The following is a 24,529-nucleotide window of genomic DNA, read 5'->3' as shown; positions in this document are numbered from 1 at the left end:
GGCTTTAATATTCAAATGAATATTGCCCGCGACATTTTGTGCGCGGTTAGTCTCGATTCCTTCAATTTTTCTTTTTTTTTTATTTTGAAAACTCGTACGTCACGCGTTGGGGCAAGTACTTTCTTCGTTTTTCATTCTTATTACTACTGATTGTTTCTTTGTTTCGGATACTATTTTCTTTCATTGTTTCAATCTCTTTTTTGTTCTTTTTCTTATCATTTTCATACAATGTTTTTCTTCATTTAAAAAGCAGCAATGTTGCGTTCGAAAGAAAAAAATTTCTTGTTTCTTTGTTTCGACAGTTTGGATGCTTGAAACTCTTTTATTTTCTTCTTTTTTTCTTTATTGATTTTTTTTTTTTTTTTAATAATTTATCTATATTTACGATTAAAAAGCAACAAAGTTTGTTAATGTTTGAAGAAAAAAAAATTGAGAATTTAATTGTTGAAAATTTATCGATCGTTGCCTTTTTATCTTTAAATGTATTTTTTCCCTTACGAATAATGGAATTTGTTAATGTTTCCTCCGTTTCTGTATTTCGAGTGTTTAGATATTCTTCCTCTAAAGGTATAATTAACATTATTGTCATTATTTATTCATGATCGATACGATGAATTTATTGCTGTAAAATGATAATTTGTCTGCATTCGAACGGAAGATTAATCTACCGTTTGGAAGCTTTAAAGTTTGATTATTTCACTTTCCTTTCGGTTTTTAAGTTTCATTCAACATTCTTTCAATGTTCACGACAACTGTGCTCATTATATACAATTTTACCGTTCGGCTTTCGATATTTTTTTATTTATTTATTTATTTATTGTTTTTTTTTTTTTTTTTTTTTTTTTTTTTTTTTTTTGTGCAATCCTTTACAATTTTTCGGTCTTTATTATCTTATCTTAACGTTCGAATATCTTAAAGCACGAACAGTCAGTGTATTTCCTTTTTAACAGATAACTATATATAATGAACGATGACAATTGGGAAGGTGAAAAATGCAGTGGCACGTTCAATGTAAGTCGATGTGCATTTATTGCCTAAATTCATGTGAAATATACTTATAAATATACTTATAAATTGTTAATTTTTCATAGAATTATAATCAAGGTATCGTCTTTGGAGTGGGACGTGGTATGCGTTTATCAAGCAATCATGACATTCAGAATAGCAGAGATTACAATATGATGAATGGAAGAGCTGATAGAGGCAATGGTTATAATCAAAATTATAATTTGCCTAATAATTATCCGAATGGTTCCAGCAATGTTACAGGCTATACAGATAATAATTATCGTTTGCCAGGTGGCAATTACAACAGGGCCTTGGGAACATTTGATAACAATATGAATCAATTCGACGGTTTTCATGGATATACAGGAGGATACAGAGATAAAGACATGCGAGCTCAACATTTTGATGGAAGACAAAGAATGCAAAATAATAATCAGGTTTATTAATAGCTAACGATTTAATAGATATAGTTAATTAAGAATACTATTACGAATTGGAAGGGCAGCTATGTTTTTCAATAAGAGTTTGTTAAATTGTAGATTTTTAAATTTTATCCATCGTTGAAAGAGACATGAAATTTTATATCCATACAATATATTTGCATAATTCCAATTTTTCATATTTAATTAATTGTGATAATAATTATGTAATGCAAATGGTGGAAACGAAAAATTTATTTTAATTTTAGCGTAAAGGTAGAATTAAGCGACGATAGATTTTGTATAGATATCGATAGCTACCTCGTACTCGTACAAAGTCTCTATGGATTAAAAATAAACACGTTACTTTTAATTTTGTGAGGAAATGTTATGGATACGATAAAGAACTTTTGTAAGAATTAGTGAATTCGTAGTCGCAAATTATGCCTTAAATGGCACACAGACGCGCCAATGTTTATATTTCCTTTCTTTCATATCATTTTACTTTCTTAGGTCAATGATTATTTCCTCTGTCAGCGAGGACGTGGTCGAGGTATGGGTCGTGGTTATGGTTTTTACGACGACGGACCGGGTCGTCACAATAACAACAATTTCGACAACTCCTACAGCACGGATGTTGGGAACCTTGGGAGTGGGACTGGTCGAGGTCGTGGAGTATTGAGCAACGTTCAGCCCAGCAACGAAGATAACAGATACGATGATGGTGGCGTTCGTAACGGCATTAATGACAATGACGTGGAGCGGCCCGAGTGCAATCACAATGTACGAAGAAATTTAAAGGAAAACGAGGCCAATGATAATAAAGAGGGTTTTCGACAACAGGGTAATTGCGGATTAAGCGTTTTCGATTTCACATTTATCGAGTTATTAATTTCGACTTTTATTTAATTCAATACCTTCGACTTCGCTTAAACGACCATTTCTGTAAATATTACGAAAAGCTGCAAATAAACGAAGCAATCGCCATTCTCAGGGGACTTTTTTTCACGCTTTTTCACTAAAGACCACCCTATACACGGATACCATTAATTTTACATACGAAACATTCGTCGAACAATAAGGTTCTAAGAGTTTGGCCCTACCGGTCGTCACGCCTTCCTTACTACATTACCCGATGAGCGTTAAGCGAGCCACGAGTTGACCAAACAAACGATCTTATCGTCGTGTAAATAAACCGCCAAAGCATTCATTCCCGGTTCATGGATCCGAAGCAATCGTTCTATCCATAACTATTAGTCTTTTCTTTTTCTTTTTTTTTGTTATCCATGATCAAGTCGAGGCCTTTCGTTTTCAGGTTCTAGCTATAACGAGCGCCACAATGGGAACGAAAATCAGCAAATGGAGAAACGCCGGGAGATTTACATACCGCCCGATCGCTTCGACGAGAACACGGTTTTCAAGTGTGGCATCAAGGCCGGAATAAACTTCAGGTGAGGTCGTCGGGCTTTCGTTTGCTCTCCTTAGTTTTCGTTAGCTCGAGAATTATGTCCGATCGTGTACGGCCACCGAAGGAAGCACTCCGGGCAAGTCTTGCGATTTCTCAGAATCCTCGCCGTTGGATGAAGTCCAGGAGCTAGCTTTATTATCCTTATTTTATCAATTGGTATTATGGTAATATTTCATTGGGATGTGGGGTTGAGGTGGATCAGAGGGAGGTGGTGTCGAACGGTCGATCTCTAAAATAAATACCGTTTTTTATTTCCTTCTTTTCTTGTTGTTGTTTTTTTTTTTTTCCTTCTCGATTTGCCTTGGAGAGACTAACTTAAGGGAAATTTCATCGTAACGGGATACGGTAATAATGGCGAATATAATTTTTTAGTAATTACGATGACATCAAAGTGAACACGAGCGGAGAAGACATACCCTTACCAATCCATACATTTAGAAAAGCGAATTTCAAATGTCTTTTACAAGAGAATATCGACAAGTCGAAATACAAGCAGCCGACCCCGGTGCAAAAGTACGCGTTCCCAATATTATTGGCAAATAGGAATCTCATGGCATGCGCGCAAACCGGCTCCGGTAAGACGGCAGCATTCATGATTCCCATCATTCACAAGTTACTCGATAAATCGAGGAACATGAATGGCCACGTGACGTCGGTGGTGGAGCCGAGGGCCGTAATTATCGCCCCGACCAGGGAGCTCACAACGCAGATATATAACCAGGCGAGGAAGTTTGCGAATCGTTCGACGCTCAAGTGCCAGCAGCTGTACGGCGGCACCTCCATCGAGTACCAATTGAGACAGTTGATGTACGGCTGCGATATCCTGGTGGCGACGCCCGGCAGGCTCCTCGACGTGATGCAAAGGAGAAAGATCGCCTACAATGCGATCGAGTTCCTCGTGCTGGACGAGGCCGATAAAATGCTCGATATGGGCTTCTACGAGGACGTGGAGAAGGTGATTAACGACCACTCTCGAGTCATTATCTCAAAAGTTATCTGTTCTTCGCCGTTGACTGCTATGATTTTAGATATTTCGTCACGAGACTATGGTGCCGATGAGCCAGCGCCAGACTTTAATGTTCTCGGCCACCTTCCCATCGAGGATCCAGGAGCTCGCCAGGAGATATATGCACAATTATATATTCTTGTCGGTGGGTATAATCGGGGGTGCGTGCACAGACATTGTGCAGGTCGTGTATCGCGTGTCGAAGAGGGACAAGCGAGGTAAACTGGACGAGCTCCTACATAACGAGGTCGAGCACAATTCGCTCTCGGGTATCCTCATCTTCGTCGACATGAAGAAGACGGCCGACTTTATAGCGGCCTTCCTCTCGGAGAACAACTTCCCCGCGACGAGCATACACAGCGATCGACTGCAGAGGGAGCGCGAAGAGGCCCTCGAGGACTTTAAGGTGCGTGTTACGCTGTCTCACACACACACACACACACACACACACACACGCGCGCGCGCAGAGAGTTGCACACGCAAACGTACGCGCGCTATTACAGCCATTTTGGTCCCGTTGGTATTAAAGATGGGCGGTGGGGGGGACCTTTTCTAGAGCGGGAGGATGGCAATTTTGGTGGCGACGGCGGTGGCTGCCCGTGGACTGGACATCGAGAACGTGAAGCACGTCATAAATTACGATTTGCCGAAGAGGATTGAGGAGTATGTGCACAGGATCGGCAGGACCGGTAGAGTAGGCAATCAAGGAAAGGCAACGAGCTTCTACGACGACGTTGTCGATTCGAGATTACAGGAAGATCTCGTGAAAATTTTGACTATGGCTAAGCAGGAGGTGCCAAAGTGGCTGTCGAATAACTGTGAGGAAGTTGCGACATCGTTGACCATCGCGGCTAATCGCGACATTCGAAATGTGAGTTTTGATTTGATTTTTTTTTTTCATTCATTAATTAATTACTCTTTGAAGAATAGAATTTGAATGCGAATGTGTCAGTTTAGTTGTTGAATTTGGATGACGAGGAGATGAAAGGCACGTGCGCGCGACGCCTTTTTTTTTTTTTTTTTTTTTAAATTTGCTCCACTATTAGTTTTGTAATAATTTGATATATTAGGCATACGGCGCTGTCGATTTTTCTAAATTATCCGATTGCGCATGTCGTTGCGTTGTCATTACAATCGAATAACGGATGAACGTTAAGATATTGGCGGCCTGCTTGCTTATTGGTCTGCTTATCAGGATAATAAATGGAACGTTTAAGATTTAAGAATGTGAAATAAATTTAGGCATTGGTGGTGATTATACGGGAATTAATGAACAATCGTTTTCGAATTTTCTATTACAAATGACAGTGTAGGAATAATGAATAATTGATATTTACATTTCACTGTTGATAATATATTTTCAGTTATCCAGTACAAACAAAATTAAATATGGTGATACCGCCGAATCGTTAGAAAGTGACGAAGATGCAGAATGGTAGATAGATAGTAGGAGCCCTTAAATTATGATGGGTGCCATTCGATTGTGACTCGATACGGTGCCACAAAAATAATTCGTGATAGAACTAGTGAGACCATTCACTACTTTATTGCATTTGCATTTCCCTCCCATCCCCCTCACCCCTCTCCGCCAAATAAACAAACATTTACATTATTAACTTGCAGTGGAAACCAGCATTTTATATTTAATTAGTAAGAAAATTATTTAGATTATATCAAAATGAGTTATGGTTACAATTGATTACGAAAATTATGTCAATTTTTACAGAATAAATTTTTCTACGAAAATTGTACTATGATAAGCTTTTTGTTCTTTTATTCCTTTTATTTTGATTATTATTATTATTATTATTATTTTTTTTTTTATCTTAGCCACGGATATATTGTATTATAGATTGATATTTATAAGATATATTGTACGAGCGAGATTGTTGATGAATTATCAGGTTGAAGCTCGAAGCTGCGAGTGTCAGCGCTAATAATGATGGGCAAGTGGATTTGGCGATTTGTTGGGGTTTATTAGATACTCGATGTATATGAGAAATGTGAGCAATTGAAGTACAATTTCTTGAAATCGCTAACTTTTCGATATAAAAAGAGGCGTTAAAAGGATGGAAAGTACCGCGACAATACGTGTGAAAATAACAGTGGACATAGCGCGAGCCCAATGTGTTATCGATGATCTTTTAATCACGGCGATGATGTGACTTACCGTCGCTGACGTTGAATGCGAGATCCTCGTTGTTCCAGCCGAGTTGCTCGTCGAGGAGGGCCGAGAATATCGAGTCGGTCGTCTGGTTCATGGTGTCCGTGGCCGCACTCGGATAATACATCATCTCGTTCGGCTCGGACTTGTAGCCGGTGCCATTGTCGCCGCCCATCGTCTCGTTGCTGTTGGTCAGGTTCATGGAGGTCGCCACCGCTGATCCGAGGTTCGACGGTCCGCCTGCGACAGTGAGCAGTTTAGGTCGGTTTAACGCGCCTAGTGTACCTTGTGATTTGGTGCGCGCGAGCACCACTACAGACACGACCCGAAACGATGGTCAGACTCTGGCCAGAATAAATCTGGTCAGCTTTGTTTCAGGCCTGTCGTCAGCGCATGCAAGACCTTTCTGAAGAAAGTCGGCCGTTGCTGGTGGGTGGTTGGGTGAACTGGGATAGGGGGGGGGGGCAGGTTGTTGTTACGTTCTTATACTTAGGGTATCGATGAATTCTTCTTACCGGCATTGTGGTAGGACCCAGTGGAGTTGAGGTCGCCGACGGGAGGGGCGAGGGTCGCGTTATGGAGGAGGACATTGCGCTGGGCAGCGGCGGCGGCTGCGGCTGCCGCGGCGCTGGCCTCGTAGTGTCCGTGGTGAGTCGTCCCGGCCCCCAAGCTCGTGTAGCTCGGATGATGGTGGTGATGATGATGGTGGTGATGGTGGCCCGGGTGAGCAAAGTGCTCTGTACCGCCCGGGACCGAGAAGAACGGCGCGATGTCCGGCCAGCGCTGCTCCATGCTCACCGTCCTTACGAACGGCACACGGCTCTGCGAATTATCACATATCGAGAACATTAACGAGAGGTTGGCTATCGACAACCCTTGCCGCCGGTCTCCCTGGCTGAGGTGATGGAATGGGGGAGCTCTATGGCTCGGCTCGGATGATCGCGTTGGAGAGCCGAGGCACGGCGGCACCGAGTTCTTTTAGAGATTTAAATTCTTTTATGTACATTATTATTTAACGGCGCGCGCTGAATAAGAAGATTCGAGACAATTCTCTCTTTTTCTCTCTCTCTCTCTCTCTCTCTCTCTCTCTCTCTCTCTCGCGGCTCTTACGTTCGAGGAGAAATAAAATTCTCTCGCCTGTGAAAACGAAATCATTTCGATTCGATCAATCACTTTCTATAACGGTTGATACTTTGACCTGTAAGTTATGCTGCCTCTCTTCTTACCCGTACTAATCTTTATTATTATGAGACACGGGTGGTTGTGGTGATGGGCGGGGGAGGGATACGACGAACGATTATTCATCGAAACGATGTGCACTTCACGATGTCATGGCGGGGACCGTAGCTTCATTATTATATTCGGTATATGTTTTCTTATCGTTTCTCTTTTCCATTATCTCGCTCGTTACTGTCATCTTCGTCATTGTTCGCTTCAATCTCTTCTCGTCTCCTTTTTTTCATTTTGCTTTCGTCCGGCATATCGCGCGCGATAATTTACGTGTTATTGGAATTTTTAACACGCGCGAACGGCACACGTGGCTTCCCTCCAAGTATCCCGGGCAACACAGGTGTCGCAGTTCAATAAGGATTACTTTCAAGGCGGGGGGGGGGCGCCAATAAGTGTGTCCACTTGTTTGCGATAATTCATGAACGAGTCCTACATTCTCAGTCAAATTCGAAATCTTGATTTACTCGCGAACGTTGCTTTGGCGCTATTATTCTTCGAGCATTGTTTGATTGTTTTGTGTGTGTGTGTGTGTGTGTGTGTGTGTGTGTGTGTGTGTGTGAAAACGTTAAATTCCATCGGTCGATCCGGCGAACAACTTCCAACGCTCTTTCCCCCGCGGTGACGTATCCTTACCAAAGAGATATATCAATCATTCGTGAAGTGACCGTGGCTGCACATTACGAAACATTCAGCGACAATTACATGGATAGAGCTTGTCATGTGTCGCACTGTGTGACGCGACCGACTAGCATTAAACTTCCCTTCAATACTAATTTTAATTTATTTTCGAAAGTTCCACCATCCCATAATGAAAAATGAATCGATCGAATAAAGCTGGCTACAATAATATTGAGATAGAAGCATCTACTCCTCCCTGTTGTTTTAGCTATCCTACAAGATACTTATTCATCGTTTTTCTTCTTTTCCTTTTTCCATTTTTTTTTTCTTTTTTTGTTTGTTAGAAATAACTTATCGAACAACGGCACGAGAATGCGAATGATAAATTGTCCTCATCTAGTGTCTGCCTACCTCTTCCCCACACATTGTTATAATCAACGATGTGTGTAAATGCACAGTCGAGCAGCGAGGAATTTCTTTCGATCTCGCGTTCATTACGTCGGTCTAATTCCCCACCCCCACCTTCGTTTGCCCAAAAGATAACGCTATTCCGTCACGTTGTTTGGGTAAGTGCGCAAAGTTTGTTCCGGAGGACCGAGGACTCGATCGATCGCGGGAAGAAGAGTAAAAACTATCAATGGAATTTTGGTGGACGCGGACACTCCCCACGAAATCGGCTTTGCACGATTTCGATCGACTCAATTCTTTCGCCGCATACATTAACTCGTGTTTATCGTATATGCCCATCCGACATGTACCCATATACCTGCGACCCCTAAGAAATCCTTAACTTTTCACGCTTCTTTTTCTCTTCGTTGCTAAAACTACGTGCACTTTTTTTTTGTGCTGTCGGCTAGAGGAGCCTTAGAAATTTAAAAGCGCCAATCGCCGGGGACTCTCGATTCTACGATCCCAAGGCTGCACTACCTTACCGATCGCTCGGCTCGATCAAATTATAATAATACTGGGGCACTTTGTCAAGCCTTTTGTTTTCTTAATTGAAAAGCTCTCTCCTCCTGGTGCCCGTGACAGTCGCTGTTGGGACGGGAGACGGCAAACTCCTTTATCGGAAAAGCAGGATTACTGCTGAATCCACCGTCGATAAAGCAATTTTGTGCCCCCGTTGTTGTTGGTGGTGGCGGCGACGGAGGCGAGGGCGGCAGCGACGGAGGCAGCGGCGGCAGCGACGTCCGATCCAATAAGTCAACAACGTAGGCCCTTGGCCGCTCCATCCCAACGCAACGGTACTTTGCGAAGTTTAATTTTTACTTCGCTTCTCTCTCTCTCTCTCTCTCTCTCTCTCTCTCTCTCTATCTCTATCTCTCTCTGTACGTGTCTGTCTGTCTGTCTGTCTTGACTTGACAAGTACCGCGAGAGTAGTCGGGCTCGCGCGGCAAAACTCTGCCGCCCTCGATTTGGGCCCGTATTTATCACGGCATCGGCTGCCTCGTCGGGGCATCGGCCGACCATCGGCCCCCGCGGCCTCCCGCCGCTCCGCGATATTAATGGTCCTAGTGTCTGTCCCGCCGCGATGAGATTGGCATCTACGGGATCTCACCGCGAGAGTCCTTCCCCCGGCCTCCTTGACCGTCAGCCCGCGGCGCTCCCGAGCGGCCACACCCCCGAGTAGCCCCCGAAGCCACCGGGTCCCGGTTGCTTTCGCGGCCTCTCTCCCCCGGCGCTTTTCTAATCTATCGGCCCACTCGGGTTAATTAATAATTGTGGCGGCTTTTCATCGACAATTAACGAGCTGCCGCTGCTCTTTTCTCTACCCGTGGAGTTTTGTCGTTAAGGCCTACGAGAGAGATGAAGAAATGTTTTTTTTTTTTTTTTTTTTTTTTCGATAACCCACTTGGAAGCTCCTCGGAGTCTCGACCTTCCCGTTTGCCACTATAGAGTGCGAGCATATAAATATGTATTGGGCGTTAGATTATTATTATTGTTGTTATTGTTTTTTAAAACTATTTTCTTCGGGGGCTGGGCGATTGAAAGAAATTCGATGCACAACGCCAACGGATCGTGGATAATTTTTTATATCAACCTCGAGTGTGCACAACTACTCGCCCCGTTAATTTCTAATGACTTAATTTTTCAGTTTAATACTCACACAAGCACTGAATCACAGACAATAGAGGCACAGCCGCTCCAATAGTGTACAAGTTAAAAAAAACTATACTCGCTGTTTACTTAATAATACTTAGTAACATTAGCTTGGCATACTCTTTGTAATTGGCAAATAATGTCAGCGCACTTGATTCGGAGTTGGTTGATATTTTGAATTTTTACGTAGGAAAACAAATCGTCGACTTTGCCAGGAGTTGGGCGCAAGCCGTTGAGGTCAGCGCTCGTAATTAATTTCCCGACATAAATGAAAAGAGGCGTCCGCTCGTGCCTTCGCGTCCACCTGACAAATCCTCTCTCTCTCGCGCGCGCGCGTTTATTTACGAGGTGCACATGTTCACCGGGAGTACTTGGCGCGCTTTTAGCGGATTTCGATCGATCGGGCGCAAAGACACTTGCCATCCATCAGCGCACACCGAGCAGCGTTTAATATACATTGCCCGGGAGCGCGCGCGCGCAAAAGAGAGAAAGAGACAGAGAGATAGAGAGTAATAAATATAGAGAGAAAGGCGCTCATCAACGCATCTGTCGCGGCACCAAGCGATGCTTTCCTTGACTTTTCAAGACACTGATGAGCCCTCGACACTCCTTGATGATCCACTTCGCCGTGAAATTATTAAGCGATGAAGGAAGCAACGCAATTACATTCATACGCGCAAGTGGAAAATACGAGACGCTGCACCGAATGATTGGACTTGTACATTATGAAAACTAATTTAACCAATAAATCAAACAAATGTGCCGGGATTGAATTTTCGAGGCATATTTAATAATAAAACTTTAGAATCGAAAATTTTTTTATCATAATATTACCATTTGTTCATAATTTAAGGTAAAAAAATTCCATCTGACATCTATGATTATAATGAATATTAAGATAGGTTTTAGTTTAGGAAAGTTTGTAAAAAATCAAGCGATTTAAAGAGCGACTGATTGTGGGGAAACAAGTTTTAAAAATTGTACGAGCGGCAAAAAATATTGTAAATAAAAAATCTTTACGTCTATTTGCTCAATTTCTGTGTAATATTAAATTTGCTTGAACAGTTAAGTCAATTTTATTTGATATCGCAAGTAACGTGTTGCGAAACGTCGAGTCCAAATATAAATTATTACATTATTTCGGTAAAAATTCCGTAAGTATATTTATAATTTTCTTAAGTATCATCCAATTAATGTTATTATTATTATTATTATTATTATTATTATTATTAATTATTGGGAGGAAAATTCTTGCCCGTTATAAATGTGTGCGTGTGCGTGTGCGTGGCGTGTGTATATATATATATATATATATATATATATAAAGAATATAAATTGATGTCGAAATGATTATTGAACAACTACTGACTTTAGCTTTAATATTTAATATCAAATATTTAGATTTAATTTCAATATTTACATTCGGTGCGGCATAGAAACAGTGAATAACAACGAAATCAAAGTACTTGATTTTCGTACATACGTAATCAAAATCTAAGGAACTGTGATTCATTTTAAAGCATTACGAAAGATTTCAGTCCTTATAATGTTAAGCTCGATTAACAGGCCTTCAATAAATGAAAAATTTCTTAATTACACTCCCGCACACGCACATGCACAGAGAGAGAGAGAGAGAGAGAGAGAGAGAGAGAGAGAGTTGGACACTTACAAAGCTCGATATTCACGTTCGAGAGTGAGTTTTAATATTTTTAGCCGTATCATTTTAACCTAAAAATACATCTGTCCGAAGGTCGTGAAGTAAAAAAACGATGAAATTTAAAAGCCTTTACTTCACTGAAATTAACCTTAACGCGGTGTGAAATTTCACGGGGATAACAAGGTAACTTCAGCTTCACAGCTTTCCAAGTAAAAACTGGTATCGACAGAGAGCGCTTCTTTGATATTAACATCATCACCTATCTCTTTTTGTCTTCACCCTTTCAGCACGGCACGCATTTTTTCTCGCGCGATTTCTCGCAAACGTACGCTCGCACAAGCTACCTATAACGAAAAATTCAAAAGGTAGTCTCGCGCATCAGACATCAGGCCACCTCGATTCATTACGCAAACGATTGCCGGCCGCGTGGATTTATCTTTCTCTTCTTTTTTAACGACAAAGGCAGCAGAATCTGCGATGAAACGGTCGACGATAAGGAATGCGTGGCTCATTCATTCGAGACGCGCGAATCTTCAGTTTCTGCGCTTGGAGCTTTTTCCACGCCGTCGAAAGCCGCGCTGTGGGAAAGTAGAAATTGAAGTCAGGCGGGCGACGGTACGATTGCCAATTGAAAGCATCGCCAGGGTCACGAGGATGAAAAAGCTCACCACCGACCGCCGATAAAAACTGCCAGCCACGACCAATCGCTAGGTAAACGATCGTCGCGCTCTTTCGCTCTATCGAGTTTTTCTGACGAGCGTAGGACTTTCCTTTGAAAAATGTCGTGGCGGTGCTGTATCATCGTTTCTCCATAACGGCGACCCTCGCCCCTCTATCTATTATCCATAGCATCGGTTGTCGCTTCCTCTCTGGGTTTTCCGGTCGAGAGGATGCGGACAAATCATCGATGACACTCCGCGATCAGCCAGCGCATTTAATATTATAATTATGAGGAGAACCGACAGAGAGGCAACGCTTGAATAGCCGTTGACCCAACAATCATCTCGTTATTATTAACTTTTTGTTTGAAAATTCAGTTTCGAATTCTGCGAAACCGGGACGATGGCACACTCGTGCTAAATTGAAATTTCATATTAATCAAATAATATGTACACACACACACACACACACACACACACGCATGCGTACATGCATACCTACATACATACGTACGTACATATATATATATATATATATATATATATATATATATATATGTAGAGCTCGTTGTTTATTTTTTCAATAACTAGACGTTCATAATGGAGAGAGTTTTCCTCTTTGGCATCGTGAATTTCTATTGTCTCTTAAAAGCGACAGAATTTCGATTAATTTCTATAAAGATTCGTACCGGCAAAAACAAAAAAAAAGAAAAGAAAAAAAAAACAACACTTAAATGAATTCCCTTCGTGGGAAACGCAATTTATATTCCTCGCTAGATAGATCGACTAGATTACGGATGCTCGCCGATTTTTATTTATTGAAAAGCACTGGTACTTTTAAAGATCCCGTTCGTTCGCGCTATTATGTCGCTTAACCGAAATCCGTCCAACTTCCTTGATAATCACGATAATCCAGCTTTCGGCATTAATAACCGGGCGTAAAAACATCGATTGCGGCCATTATTTCGCCGATAATTTACGAATCGGCACTAATGCGGCGCACAATTTTAGCTCGTCATTCTTATCTAAAAGGTGAGCCATAGGTCGGATTCGTAACAGCGGAACCCTTCCCTACGATCTCATCGTTATTATTATGAAAACTAAACCGATTAAATGTAAGGAAGAAGAGAGAGCGAGAGAGAGAGAGAGAGAGAGAGAGAGAGAGAGAGAGAGATGCGCGCAGCCAAGGCGACAGAACACGCTGTGTGGCTCGAGCGTTCGAATCACTACTCGCCTTTACGCCTTTACTGCACTTACTCGCGATACAAGTTATTCGCCAAGGCTTTTTTCTCCTCACCTTTTCACCAAGACGAATTGCCCCCGCTCGGGCTCATTATGCATTTGACAGAGTCCTTACAAAAAGGAAAATGAAATAAGAAAATGAAAAAGTATGAAAAAACGAGGTGTCGGGCTAAATGAGAATTCAAAGGAGAGAGGAGAGTGTCAGAGGCACACGAAGAAGGAATTGCGACTTAGTTGTGTCGGGCGTTTTTGCTGCTGTACGAGTCAGCCATGGGTGAGAGTAGCCGAGGTATTGTAAGCTCGTTATCGACGGTCGGTAGGTAAGGCCACATTGTGCCGAAGCTTGTATTCCCGATATACTCGGGCAATGAGTTTGACAACAATTGGTCGAATTGGAGCGTCACTACCAGTCATTTCGATTATTATTATGAAATTATCGTACGCTATGAAGTATCTAAATGTTTGACGAATCTAATTAATCTGTATGCTTGACATTGACAAACAACAAGCGAAGAAAAAGAGGAAGTTAGCTAGACAGTCTAGTTTTTTTTGTTTGTTTTGTTTTGTTTTTTCTTTTTCATCTTAAATAGCCATTTGGTATCGAGTGTATCGAGTGATCGTGGGAGAGAAGGATGTAACGGGACAATTGGCGTATAATTTTTTGCACGAGCTTGAGATTAAGTTCGTTTACTTAAATCCGTAGGCATTAGAATAATTGAGATAAAACATTGACAATTACACAGACAGTGAATTACTAAGTTGTTCGTGCAGCATATAACATGGGTAAGGTGTGCCTTTGTACGAAGTTTGCAGTAATCGGTGATGCTTTGTAGCGCCTTGACGACCAATTTCCAATTTCAATGCTCCGGAAGTGCGTAATTTTTGATAATACAAGGGCCATGTTCGCAAAGAAACTCCTTAATATCGTTTAATAATTCAACATTCGTGAAGAAGTCGCTGGAGCTCGGCCAGCTATAATTATTGTTTCCTCGCGTATCCTATCTACCGACCGGCAATCGCGATGCCTCCGAGCACAAGGAATCGCTTCCGCACTCATCGCCAAATTGTCGCGAGCCAGTGCTCAGAGCCTGTCGGAAGGAAGATTGCTTAGGTACGACTCCTTGGCGCGCATTGAATCCAAAGGTAATAACGCGCGAGAATCGAGTGACGTTGCACTTACGACCGCCATGGTGCCTATCGACCTTTTACCGTTAATATTATGATTAAGAGCTTTCCGGCGTCACGTTTAATAGCCGCAATACGAAGGACGAGCGGGACACACCAATACAACGAGGACATACAAAATCATTAAAATGCTTTTGTAATTGGATTTCGTCTCTCGTTTGGCTCTTCTAAGCCCGAACGTGCTAATGAATTTTTGCTACCAAGTTTATTGCAATAGTGTTTTTATAAATTTGCTTCGCCTGACATGCCCACTCCAATGTCTACTATTAATATTAATATTTCCTCTTGTTTTAACGTGTTTTATAAGTCGGCCATTGGTCAATCTACAGACTTATTTGCATTGCGTATTGACTCGCTGTGACATTTGAACTAATAAATGTATCGAATTATCCATGTATTGTTCACTTCTCTTTTCCTTTCTTCTTCATCTTCTTCTTTTTTTTTTTTTTTTTTTCATTAATTTTTATTTGTTTGTTATAATAACTGGCCAATATTTATATTTACTTATAAAATTATTTGTAAAAATTTTCAATGCATGAACGGTAAGAATGAGGTGTCGCATCAGGTGCGTTAATAATGATTTACGTCAACAGTTTGATTATTGACTTATCAATAATGGTAGCAGCATTAAGTGATGCTTGGGCCGGCAAAGATTTATAGTTAAACAAGACATTAGTATTTTATTTAACGTGAAGCCGTAATGTTATTGTTTATTAGTTTACATGTACTAATTCGAAATGACAATGGATTTAAAAGTGTTTTGACGACAATTAGTTGGGAATAAGAGTTTAGAATAGCTTCATTCTTCAGGAGGGCCGAAAAGTATTGTCTACCTGCCGAATATCGAAGAACCTTTGTGCTCGAGTGCTTTACATATACAAGGAAACTCAAATAACCGCTCGAAAGTGGACTTTAAAGTACACTAAGAAACTTAAACAAAGCTTGTCTACATAGACGGTGACGTGCCATTAGGTGACTTTGTCGTGGCTCCAATTGTTGAAATGGTCCTGCGGTAAAACTCGGGCTGCCCGTGTATTTCCTTGCAGGTAGCTAGATTACGTGCTTCTTAGATCGCGGCTAATCTCCTTATCTGCGATTCGAGATAAGAGAAGTGAAGGTAAAGAAGGAAACCGTTTGGTAGTCCACAATAAAAAGGTCAATCGACAGTTTGACCGTCGATACGCAAAGTTCCCCAGTCCGTACGGCTTTTTGCCCCTTCCCCTTGACAAGCAGCTTAAGTCCGAGTAAATGTGCGTAGGCGTGCGCTGCTACCGCGCACGCGCAGCCTGTGCATCAAGAACACCTTGGTCCCGGATGCAAACATTGAAAGTTTGTCCGAAGCAAACAAGCGAGACCGGGTCTACGAGGTCTATCTATTGCGCGACATTTTCCTTCGTCTCTAGGCTCGCGGTAATGTTGGAGCAGCTGGTTCACGGGGTTTCCCCGGACATTCCTATCATCTTTTCATTAACTGTACAAATTCGCAAATGGGAGGCTTTAAAAGGTAGCTTAAGCCAATGTGAAGAAAGCGTTTTTTCAAAATCCAGGTGTAGGAGTGTCCGATGTTATTAATATACGTTAATGACGCGTGTATTTGTTTTTTTTTTTTCATTTATTATTTTTTTTCCTCCCCTACGAGTGTACATGTTGTATCAATTTTCTATCCATATTTGTTTGTCCCCTAGTCATTACAAATGCGCAATTAATGTTATTATTTATTAGGCAAGGGCATGCGTCAAAGTTCATTGTAAGGGATTTTCTTTAACTTGTCCGTTACACTTAATTTGTCAATAAATATTAATATGACTCACGTAACTTTCTTTGTATTTTTAATAAGCCTTTACTAAACTTATCGCGCGTACCGTTATTCCCTATTTTTTTGAAGAAAATTTTGCGCAACCTGCCGCGGATTAAATTAACATAAGCTTGCAAATGATATTTTCAAAAAAAAATATTAGGTGACTATTTTTCTATAATAATAAATTCTCAAATAATGCTTTTTCAGAATCAATGTAAAACGTTAGTTTATTATTTATAAATTATTGGAACAGACAGATTTATATTCGCGCGCGTGTGTGTGTATATATATATATATATATATATATATATATATATATTGAATGAGTAATTGGTTATGTTCAAACTTGGTTGTGTTACGAATTGAGTTACAAATGATAGCATAATAATAATAATAATAATAATAAATTTAACGATAGTTTAATATTAAGTTAATAACGCATATTATGATAATATTTCATCACATCAATACCTACACAGATTCCTAGTTTGTACAATTTTCAGTTATTAATCTTAATTTAGCATACGTTATAGCTCTGACAATATAGAATGTCGTTATTGATATATATAATTATTAAAATTCTTTATAAGGAGATTAGTTTTGTATAATTTATCAAAATCTCCACGATATTTTTTGAAATATTTTCTTCTTTTTTTTTGTTTATTTTTTTTTGTAATAAAGTCTGCGTCAAATTATAAGCTTTAATTATCTAGCCAGTTTGTTCCAGTATTAAGTTCCTTTTAATTCATAATATTTTTCTTTTTATATCCAAGATGAAAACATCTTCAATTTAAATTATTTCAATTTTGATTATTCGATCCATGTCAAATGTGATCGAATCATACGATTATTAGCCAAATTTTCATATTCAGCAGACGTAATGCGTTTAAAACGTTATTTCGCGATTTCAATTTAAGAAATATCCTAAGGCTGGACTGACGGCGGCGTTGAATAATAAACGTCAAGTCGTTTCTATATTTCATTCATAGAAAACATGGGATGGTGGGAGGTGTGGCGGGGTGTGGCGGGGTTGGGGTGGTGGTGGTGGTGAAACGCCAACAACTTTTTACGCCGTGTCGACAATAAAGAAGGACAGGTAATTTGTTCGAGATAATTTGATGGGAGATAAAGCGGGAACCAGACACTCGTGTATGCAAAGGTACGGGCGAAGGTACTCTGGCGAGTGAAGCGGCTAGCGGCTTTTGAAGCAGCCGCGAACCACTACAAATCAAACACTTTTGACTATTTTACTAGATACTCGCGATAAAACGAAAAAAGCGCGGCAATTTGCTCTTTAACGTCGTCTTAAATTTATCGTTAATTTACGGACAAAGTGGACGGACGGCTTTATTTAATTTCTTTCGCTGGCAATTGCATTGCGAAACTAGAAATGCTCTGGGTTGTGCGGCTGCTCTCTTACCCTAACTCCCTTCCGTTTTCTCCATCGCATTAAAATTGAATCAAGTCGGATAAGAGGATCTCTTGTACTATGACGTATTTATTAGTTTTTTCGTTTCTTATTGTTTAATCAGCAAGAACCTGGTTTATGTCATCGGTTGGTCCATGCAATTATTCCTTACTACACATGCCACGTACCGTCCATTTATGCATTCAAATCGACAGCTAATTAATAAGATTTGACGTAGGTGTGTGCGTATGGTGATTTATAACGATGCTCGGATTCCTCATTTTGTATACTATCGAGTGGAGTCGCGAGATCTTGGAGAGTCGCAGGATACTAATGTCGCTGGATTATTAGCGGCCATTAGCGCAGTCTACCTCAAGGACTAGGATTAATATTATTAATATTTCCCTCCGAAGCTACCCACTTGCTCGATACGCGTTCCTCGATGATTCATTACACATTAGATTTTGCAATGTTTATCATTGATATTGTTTTGGAGTCTGTAGGATGTGGTACACTTCGCATCCAGGTTACGGGATTAAGTATGTAAGGGGAATCGGCACTGTCAGTCGGCTAATTGGCACGAGATAATTGATTTCAATGGGCGTCTTCGCCAAAGTCCTTTACTAGTGGCGAGTCAGCGAAACCCGAAGTAATCGTGTAGTTTTGCGTAGAGCTGGTGGGCGTGTGGCTACTGGTTTGTCACACAGCGTTAGTGTGACATAAAATTGAAGACGACGTGGCGCGCTTAGCCAAAGTATGCGATAAATCTCAATCCCCGGCTGGTCGATTGATCGGCCTGCGGATCAAGAATTCGGGAACGCTCGATCACCGGGTGGAATGACAAATGTCGCTTTATTTAAAGGGCCGTTGAGATGTCGGTAGCCTCGGCGATCTCCCCCCTTCGTTCGCCCCTAGTTACGGATCTTCGTGGCCGATAATGGCGCCGAGACCAGGCGGAAGTTCCGAAAGTCAACGCGCGTATTGGGTTTCAGGGACGACGCGCGCGGCCGTTACCGTAATGGGCATAAATCATAACACCTGTGTGCAATTAGCGGCTACTCGCGCGCAAGTGGCAGCTAACGTACCGGGGGCCCATATCCTCCCGGTAACATTCGAATCGCGGCTCTCGGCGTCCTTGGCAGATTCTTGGATATAATATGGGTCGTGGGTAGGGGCATGGCTCCGTCGTCAAAGTCGTAATTTGCGATTGATTGAGTGGCGAAGGGACGGGGATTGGGGGTCAGGAAAACGAGGTTGGACGCGACGAGCACCAAAAGTATACAACGTACAAAAAGTATAAATACAATAAGGAAGAAGAATTGTTGGCGCGAAATGATTTATGCTCGGTATGCGATGACAGCTGGTAGCGCCATCTTGCGCCATCAGCTGCCGTCCGACGATGAAAATGGGCATCTTTATATTATCGTTGTTGTCGTTGTTGTCGTTGTTGTCGTTGTCGTTGTCGTTGTCGTTGTCGTTGTCGTTGTCGTTGTCGTTGTTGTTATTATTATTATTGTTATTATTGTTATTGTTAGCTGGGAGATTATTATTCGTCACGGGAGGCTTTCCACGATTACGGCGCGCGTGACCATTGCCGAGGATTTGCCGCGAGAGGATAGCTTAAGGAGCTGTCGAGGTAATGGTAATGTCCCTAAGTACGCGACGGTCAGCCGCGATCGAACGTTTTGATTGCACGTAGCTCGATACAATTGCGCTTCTTGACTTTGAGATTGTCGCCGTGGAAAAGGTAACGACGAGCGATTGCATTTCAGCATTGCTTATTACATTTAAGTGCTTCGGACTGGCCTTCGCCGGAATGTTATTAATTAATAGTTTGTCAAGCAGCGCGTACACTGGAATTATAGCCAATTCTTACATTTATGATTTGTAATTATTCAAATATTCGCTACTCGACAAAAAAAAAAAAAAAAAAAAAAAAAAAAAAAAATGAAAAACGCGTAAAGAGAAAAAAGAAGAAAAAAAATTAATAAGAACCTGTTATTTTATAGCGATAATAAATATCAATTAGAACGAGTCCGAGAAGTATTATACAATTTTTGAATGGCAGCGGGAGAAGAGGATTCAACGAAAGCCGGCGGCCGGGACGATTAGCGGGTCCGAAAAGAAAAATGCCCAGCCGGTTTTTAAGGGCCGTTTAGGCAAGACTTTGGCCTGCCTTTCTCGCCCGGCCCATCCGTCCCAAATCGACAATCACATTGTTTACGTCCGTGCGAAATGGACTTGTGGCCGGTTGGATTAGGGGGCCCCGTCTCGGGCGCTGTTGCGCATCGGCCGTCGAGTCGTGAAGAGTCGTGAAGTGGAAGCGGAGCCGGAAAAGTTAATTCATTGGCGATGGGCCCTCGAGAAATCCGCCGGCCGACGAGGATCTTCTCGGTTCCTACTGCGTGCGAGGGGCGCAGGGTAGGAAGCCGCGAGGAAGTGCCAGCGGCACGAAATCCCGAGCCAAGTAATCCGGCCGGGGCCCGAGCACGGGGCTACCACTTAATTACGACTTAAAGCTCCCGCGGAGGGCCGCTCGTTCGCCTGTCAAAACTACGGTCCATTTTCCGCCGAGTTAAGAAGGATTTTCGGACCGCCCGGGTCCAACGCTTGCGCGGCGATACGGAAGCCCAGTGGCAAATTTACGAGAGGCTCCGTCGTCGGGGCGCAACTCGGTTCCAGGATCCCGGAGTAATTTTTTCGCAATCGTTCCCTCGTCCCTCCAGCGGGGAGAGGAAGGAAAAAAAGGTGGGGGGGGGGGGGGGGGGGGGGGGGGGGGGGGGGGGTGCTGATTAGCGGTATAGCGGACGATAATATGGCCGATATCTCGTAAACGGTGAGCTCGACGAGGTCACGTTCGTTAAAGGATTCTTTTCGTTCGATTTCTTTCGTTTTCAAGAAAGTCAAGGCGTCGTCGTAAATAAAGACACTTAAGGAGTCGGTGGATAGAATGTGGCGATGGAAACGAGAGGATTCGACGGGGCTCGCGGCCATTCGAGAGATTTACGGAGTCGCGTTGCCAAGGAGCCGCGGAGCTCGGGCGGAAGTAGCGGAGGTGAAGAAAAAAACAAAAAAAAAAAAAATAGAAAAAAAATAGTAGAAAGAAAAAAGAAAGATAAAGACTCGTCGGTGTGCCTATCCGGCAAGTCGAGCGTGACGCTCCTTAGGCGAGAATACCTCAAAATCAACATGGATATTATTTATAGCGCGTCGCAAGCAAAGGTTACACCAACAATCAACTCCCGTGCCCGTTTACGGTATTATAATAATAATAATAATGTCGGGGGTAAGAAGGGGAAGGAGTAGGTAGTAGCCGAGCGCACGAGGGCAGGACTTTTACGAGGGCCAGGCGCAATTTATCGCGCTCTCGTCCTCTTCCTGAAACCTCGTTCCTCCGCTCGCGAAATACGTATTTTCCGCTGGGGCCGGAGCTGTAAATTTCGAGGCCGTTTATTTCGCGTTAAGATTCGTTAAGTCTTCGAGCTTAGGCGGAAATTGTACTCGCGCCACCGCCACCGGCCAATAAAAAAATCTTGGTGAATGGCGTGAATGGCGAGGGAGGGAAGTTGGCGTTTTTCCCTGCCAAACTTACGCAGGTGAGGCAGAACGTGTGATTTTTGGAGGCTCCGCGACGACGGTCACACGCGAGTCTCTGGTATATATTATTATTTTTAGCGCTGACCCTCGGCCACCTGTAGTAATTGCCAGGTATGGGATGCGCGAGCGCGCTCGAACGGAGGAACCTTGGATGACGGCCGGAAAGTGCGCGGGAAAGTGCGCGACCGAATTTCGTGGTGGGGCTCCCCTTGGCTCGATCCGGATAAATATTTTCCCTCGGTCAACTTCCCCTCCCCGCGCTTTTGGCTGAGCAAATATTATTTTGGACAACAGGCAGACAGGCGGGCTGGCAGGCTGCCGCACTCGTCGTATCGTAATGGCATTCACGTCCGTCAAAAGTACGCGCACTCGACCGTTTGTAATTTCAGATTTTCATGTTTTCTGGAATCTCAGCTCTGTAATTTATCCAATAGAACCTGTATTTTTTTCAAGCCGGTCTCGCATTCCCAACGCCGTTTCTTTACAAGCTGGCCTCGCGTGATGCATACTTCATTCACGGAATACTCACAATTTATGCATATTGAGATCTGTATAATTATCGATTACATTATTTGAAAAATGTTGGGGGCCGAATACGGCATTGCCGATGATCGACGATGTTTATTTTATCGCGATGTCACTACTTTAAGTTAATGCGCAGTTTCGGGCCGCCTTATATTTATCGCGGTAGTGACTTTACGTTAAGGCGACCGTATTATGCAAGTGCTGTACAGATATTTGCGCTAATGATGCACCAGGAAAACAGAAAAAAATTGTGGTGTACCTTTATTCTTCGAGAGAGTGAGAGAGAGAGAGAGAGAGAGACAGACAGAGTACTTCATGAAAATATGACTTTACGAGAGCTTTACCTACTCCTCGCTGTACATTGATATAACTATTATACCCATTGACTCGCCAACACTCCTCCCACCCAACCCCTTCCTATGTCATAAAGTATCTAGAAAGTCATTAAATTAATAAGCGTTTTACAGTAATTAATGCGCAGTCGGCTTTTATATATATTTGTGCACAAGGTAAGAAAGAATCAATCAATCAATATTTAGGTTAATGTATACATTTCAAAAAAATGACGAGGAGAGCAATGGAAAAAAGAAAAAGATATATATATATATATATATAGAGAGAGAGAGAGAGAGAGAGAGAGAGAGATAGAGAGAGAGAAGAAAAAAACAAACAACAAAGAGGAGAGAAAAAAGTGGAGTAAATATATTGCGCAAACATGTAATACGAGTCGGCCGTGGAAAGGGTTAGCGCATGTTTTAGAAACCAAAACATCGGTAAAATGAAAAATACTGCTATTTACATCGTAATAATTGACATTTAATTTCTTGAGTCATTCTGATATAAGACACAGTGAGACTAATTTACTCTATCATTATCCACAGCTTCTAATTATTCTCGTTATATTGTATGTCTACGTTTTGAATCCGAGTACGTAAATGTTTACGAAAAAATTGTTGTCCGCATAAAGTGGAATTTCAACGATTATATGCCTTGTATCTTCAATTTAGTAATTTTATAATGACAATTGCTTTTACATCTTTTATCGCATGCGGCTTGTACACGCGCTCATTAATATTATACAATCATTTAATATATTATTAATGGCGAATGAAAAGCTTAGGTGAGTGGCGAATGTAGCCCTGGCTTGCACACTAAGTGCTTCTGTCGCATTAAATAATTCACAATCACACGATGGATGTGATAAATAATCTCTCTTCTATGCGCTCGCCGTACCAAGCCAATGGCTAAGGGTAATAATAATTTTATAATTTCACGTTTATAGCTCTGCACTCTATGTTTTTCAATTTCGGTCTACATGTTGGCTTTTTGTAGGCAAACAACAACAACAACAACAACAAGAAAAACGACAACAAAAACGACAAAAAATAAAACAAGAAAAGGAAGAAAAAAAAAGACCAATTAAATATAGAATACACGCGCTGATGAATAAATCATGTGGCTTTCGCGTGTCGTAGGAAAATGGGAGAGGAAAAGGAAAAAAAAGGAGGAGGAGGATCGGTGACGGATACTTTACGCTCTCGCGTTTACCACTCCTCTGCACACATTCAACACATCTTTCCCGATGCACCACATTGACAACTATTTATAAGCGCTATAAATTTTCAAAAACTTATCGATAGTAATTTAAGACGCGTCCGTCCCGTTAATGCCATCGTAAAACGAAATTATACAATTTTCCCATCTCCGGCTCATTTTTCTTCGTACCGCCTCATTATAATTAATGCAAATCAAGGTCAGAATGTAATTGTTACGCGATAAAAAATGAAACGCTCGCTCGACCGATTATACTGCAAGACATTCACGCTAACTATATAATAAATTTATTAGTTTTTTCACCCGATTTTTTCTCTCTCATTTTTTTCTTCTTTCTTCTTTAAAGTCTACTTGCTCGCGCACTGGCACAAATGCGTCATTAATATTATGCTCAACGGGGAACGAAGAAACGAATAGTTGATTATACAATTGGGCCACGGGGATGTGTGAGTTACGTGGTGAGTCGCAGCAGGGAAAGTTAAAGCGATCGAGGACGGTGCGCAAGAGAGTGGCCCCAAGTCTCGTGAAAAGTCGGGCGCACCAATAATCTACGGGTTTTAGACGGTTGTGACAAGTGAGATGGAGGTTCGTTTGCCGTACCGAAGCCACTTCATCACCAGCCCCAATGGGCACTCTGGTGCACAATCGTCCAGCCGCTCAAATAATACGGTGAAAGTATGATGGGGAGGTGAATCGGAGCGGTAACGTCCGTCCTTGAAGCTCGTAACCACCAAACGCGTGAAAATCCGGGAAAAGCTCGTGCCGCGGAGCAAAGCAATCGTCCTGGAGTTTTGAAACTCGCGGTCCCGATTCCGCTCATCTCGCGCCTCTCTTACTCTCCTTTACTAATACGACGCAGACTGATAGACGAGGAGAATAGAGAGATCGAAG

The 24,529-nt window shown here is 42.0% G+C and overlaps 1 protein-coding gene across 6 annotated transcripts in view; it reads right to left on the bottom strand.

Moving 5' to 3' along the window:
- Window positions 1–24,529, bottom strand: part of cnc (NFE2 like bZIP transcription factor cap-n-collar) — a 180,216-nt gene that overhangs the window by 23,926 nt on the left and 131,761 nt on the right. For all 6 annotated transcript variants that reach the window (XM_011506686.1, XM_011506684.1, XM_011506685.1 and 3 more), the window contains exons 6-7: window positions 6,581–6,887; window positions 6,072–6,305 (exon numbers count right to left, since the gene is read on the bottom strand). In XM_011506686.1, coding sequence (XP_011504988.1) covers window positions 6,072–6,305; window positions 6,581–6,887 — 541 coding nt within the window. The remainder of the gene's footprint in view (window positions 1–6,071; window positions 6,306–6,580; window positions 6,888–24,529) is intronic.

The sequence above is a fragment of the Ceratosolen solmsi genome, unplaced genomic scaffold, assembly GCF_000503995.2.
Source record: "Ceratosolen solmsi marchali unplaced genomic scaffold, CerSol_1.0 scaffold6, whole genome shotgun sequence".
Taxonomy (NCBI): Eukaryota; Metazoa; Arthropoda; class Insecta; order Hymenoptera; family Agaonidae; genus Ceratosolen; species Ceratosolen solmsi.
The sequence above is the reverse complement of the archived record's forward strand: the minus strand, read 5'-3'. Positions and strand labels throughout refer to the sequence as shown.